We start from the raw sequence: 4,553 nt of genomic DNA, 5'->3' as shown, positions 1-4,553 counted from the left end.
TGGCCAGGATTATGCCACAATCCTTGTGGCGATGGCAAGAGTTAGATCTGTGTCTACCCAGTGGTACCTAGGGTGTGACTGCGATGGAATGGAAGTTTCCACTTCAGAAGAAAAGGAATTCCATACGGAATCAGCACACTTTGGATTAGAAAAGCTAGTTGAAATAGAGTCATATATACATATAATATTACAGATGGACCTTTACTTCTGGTGAGTGTAATTAAATGATGTTCTGTTGTTTAAAAGAGTTTGGATCAGCAACTGCTTTCAGGCTTTACGTCATAATTTGTTCTCCTTGGCTAACTTTATCAGTTTTGTTCGTCTTTTTCTTGCAGTCATTAATTCTAATATTTTGAATGACTCACAGCATGACAAACGGAGTAGACCCAAAGACGCACTACGTTTCATTTTCTCATTTATTTTTGTTTCGGTGTGCGTAATTTTGATTGATTGAATTGGGATGTTAGCGCAAGTGTTTTCAAAATGGCAAATTATAAGAATAAGAGGGAATAAGAGACTTCTTTTAAAAACATTTAACACATCTTACCAACCCCAAACATTTGAATGGTTGTGTATTTATAGTGAATTAAAATAGTCCCCCCAAAAAGTTTTCCTATACCGTTAAATCCTTTAATTTTCATATCCATGTTAATTGCAGAAACCATCACTTGACATAGATGGGTTAACGAAAACCAGCAATATGAAGGTGAAATGGACCCAACTGGGCCTGGTGTTTTTCTTGCTGCTGTCCATCATCATGACTTCATGCTTCATTTGGCAGTACCAGCTGCCCAAGTTAGTGCTAGGTAAGTGGTCCATGGGTCATGTGTTTTCTAACCTTTACTTGCTCAGACAACGCGACTCCTTCCTTGTGAAAGCCTTAAGTCACACTTATAAACTTTTAAAGAAGACAGAATTATACAAATCTCTTTTGCAGTTTTAGAAATACTTCCTACTGAATAAACTATAATAAAAATCTGTCTGTTTTGTTGTCAGACATGCATGTCTGAGAGGTTACACGAGGTGTGATTAGTAGATCCTATTATCTGCTGGGGATTGACTTTGAATGCTAAAGATGGAAGGCTGTCTTCTTTTCTAGGTGAACATGAAGTGGAGCTACATATGTAAAGCCATTTTGTGCTGCTCGATCTAAAGATGTGATGAGGCTGATTCATGAATCAAGTTTAGGCATTATGTTAATGTGGTAAATCACTGGTCTTAAACTAAATGGAAAATAAAAGTTGAAACATTGAAATTACTAATTGATAAGATGAGGCTAAAACTGGAATAAAAACAAATGAATCCTAAACATTAATATATAAAAAGATAAAAAAACAAAACAAAAGTAATCAAAATGAAACTGATTATAAAACTAATTAAATAAAACTGACTGAAAATATAAAAATACAAGCTTATTCAAAATATAAATGAAAACTACAGTAGTATATAAATAATATTAAAATAGCACTGGCTATTGTCATTCTTTTAAGTGCAAACACAACCTATGATAAGTATGCCTGTGTGCCTCGTGCTCAACAACCTGACACTCAGAACTGGCCTGCAAAATGGATAATTGCAGCGTGCTATTTGCATTGAGCACCAATTTTGTGTCCGTTCCCTGATTTGCATAATTCTTTCAGTCATCTGGTGCCTGTCCAGTTCATTCTTTGTGAGTTCAACTCTAAGAAGTTTGCTCCCTTTATAAAGATGAATTTCTTCAACCCAGATGATGGCTTCAGTTTTATTCTCAAATATTGTTTACATTTTTTTCAAATCTTTAAAATGGTCAGTAATGTTTATTTACATTTAAACCAATAAAATGTCTATATTTAGCTAGAAAAATGATTAAATGTATTCATGCAGATATTTGTCTCTATCTGTTATGTTATGGAATGGGCTCTTATTATTTTATGTGTGTCCAAAATTAATCTGTCACCTTTTTTATTCATTGTTTGAGCTCATGTTGCAATTTTGTTCAATTGGGAACTAAATGTGCTCTCTTCACTATGCAACATTTCTCTAAGCTTTCCCTTTTGTACTGTTCACCTTCTCTTTTTATATGTTTGTATGACTGTGTGCCCATTCTTAAGAAGAAAATACTGGGGAAAGATCCAAATCTGTGAGAATGTGCCCTCGCTTCCCAGAGCCCACACCTCTTGAACATCCCATCCACTCTTTGAAGGAAGCGCTTGAGAAAGTAAGCCCTACACTGTCCAAAAATCATTAACCAGTATTTCTGTGCTATGATTTTGTCTTTTGTAGGATTACGACACATTTTATATCCGAGTTTGCTTTCTTCTTATTCAAAAACTCAAGTCTAGTTATATATCTAGATCATTATTTCAAAATGTCCCCTCGCACTTTAGATGCCATGAGAGCAAAAGCCTCGGCTGAAAGTGCACCAGATTAAAAATGCTGTTCCTTCGTCTACCTGCGGCCATTAAAAGCATAAAACCGCTTCATTCATTGCTCTAAAAAAGCAGCGGTAAAATAATGTACTGCTGCTGGAAGCATTCCTGACAGCACCTTAAAAATGTTTTACATGAAGTGAAATTTAAATCAGTCAGGTGTCATTATCAATGTACAGCATGAATGATGAATATGAGTGGGCCACATAGTGAATATTTTGACAATATTTAGACAAAAACATTAATTTAGCATCATTTAGAGTGTTGGCTCATAGAATAAGTAATTGGCATTAATAAAAAAATAAAAAAATGCTCTCAGTATTTAAGGACTGTATTATTATGTTGAAATGTGTAATTTCTGTGCCACTAGCATCATCAAATGGAATCAGAAAAATACTGACAGTCATTGGACACTTCAACAGAATGTTCCGCCCCCAAACTCATGCCATTGGTTGAGTCTGATTCTGCTGGTCAGCATGTTTAACAGATCAATGTTTTGAATGCCACTGTGATATTTCAGGGAAAACGTATGTGTGGCTTACTTGTATTTGTTTGTACTGGAAATATATACTGCTGTTGGAATGGGTATGATTTTATTTAAGAGTATAGTGAATATTTTTTTTTTCTTTTCTTTTTTTTTCCCAGCAAGGATGCATTACATTTATGATTTATTTTAACATGGAGCACATTACACAAATCACATTTGACTTCAGCTACATATTCTGTGTGTCAGAACCACTGCTGGCATATTAACAGATGTAGTTATGTCTTGTCATTTGTTAGGTTGACGCACTGCTGCGGAATAACATCAACCCCATCAGTCTGCCCTCATTGTCAGCTATTGTTACTTACAATGACACAGTACTGTGGACAGGGAACTTCGGCAAAAGAAATGGTAGTGATCCAAACTCTGCACCTCCAAATGAATACACAATTTACAGGTAAGGAACATTTACCTATTATGTTTTTCCATAAATAAAGAAATTATATATATACATATATTGTACATTTATTACAATAATTTTTTTGCTTCATCTGACTAAAAATCAAGTTGAAGTTTTTGTAGTTTATATAATAAAACATATTTTTGTAAGACCTTCTCAAGTCATGAAATAATTCAGTGTGCGGCTAGCAACGTCTTTTTGCATCGAAAGTTACATTCAAATTCACTTACTTTGGTTATTGGTTAATATTGCTTAATAAGCGAGATGATAAACTTGCCGCTGCATCTCCCTCATACAATAATGTCTAGCACAGAGAGGGAACGTTATCATAATTGGCTATTAATTGTCTGAGTGTCTCCTTTGTGATCTTTTCCCCCTTCTCAAGGGTCCTTGATTTGGACCCATATAGCTGCAATCATTCATGCATCATCACCTAAGAGTTGATCTGCTCTTTTTCATCGACGGAGCACACATCTCCACGTTTAGAGGCCCAATTATATGCCTAGCCTGATTTAATCAGTCCAAATCCACCTCTAATTTGCTCATTTTACATTTAGATTGGAGCTATCATTGTCAAGCGCCACAGCTTTAGTGTTGTTGCGATTTCAAAGTGGACAAAAGAAAGCTTGTCTTCTCTGTTTGAAAGCATGGTCTTTTGTTTTTTTACTTTAGGCAGATGTCCGCTTTTAAAATCAGAACCAAAGTGGACATTAATACCAGCACTATTTGAAGGCAGATACAGAAGCAGTGCATAGTTTTGATCATTATGTATTCAAAATGAACATCCACTCCAGAGGCAGTAATAATAGTCCTTATTTCTGTCTAGAGTATGGCCTCCAAAATTACATTTGTAGAGCTTACAGTATATTAAAGGGAAAGGGTTTGTACAATTATTCAATAATTTGCTTTCGTATCACACACACACATTTCCCTTTTAGTTTATAAAACCTTTCTATGGACTGTATTGTGCTGTATTTAACATCAAAGCTTATTTCTAAAAGCTCTTGAGGGTTTGCTGCTGTATGGAATGGTTTTGAATACAGATGATGAGGCTGGTGGTTTTATCAGACCTTGAGAATGTATAGCCACTTTCTCTGCTTTCCGAGAAGTAATTTTTCTGAGTCACTGAGCTGCTTTTTTGTAGTTATAGCTGTAAGGAACATCTTGTACACAACCTAGCAATTGTTTTCAAGACTCAAAA

The 4,553-nt window shown here is 35.1% G+C and overlaps 1 protein-coding gene across 1 annotated transcript; it reads left to right on the top strand.

Annotated features, from left to right (window-relative positions):
- Nucleotides 1-669: 669 nt before the first annotated feature.
- Nucleotides 670-3,349, top strand: LOC113072698 (putative beta-lactamase-like 1; the record flags this gene model as incomplete). The annotated part of the gene is made up of 3 exons (XM_026245663.1): nt 670-806; nt 2,091-2,197; nt 3,192-3,349. Coding segments are annotated over exons 1-3 (371 nt in total), but the record flags the coding sequence as incomplete, so codon positions are not given.
- Between the last annotated feature and the right edge of the window lie 1,204 nt (nt 3,350-4,553).

Source organism: Carassius auratus, unplaced genomic scaffold (genome assembly GCF_003368295.1).
Source record: "Carassius auratus strain Wakin unplaced genomic scaffold, ASM336829v1 scaf_tig00009940, whole genome shotgun sequence".
Lineage (NCBI taxonomy): Eukaryota > Metazoa > Chordata > Actinopteri > Cypriniformes > Cyprinidae > Carassius > Carassius auratus.
Note: the sequence above shows the minus strand (reverse complement) of the source record. Positions and strands in the feature narration are given on the sequence as shown.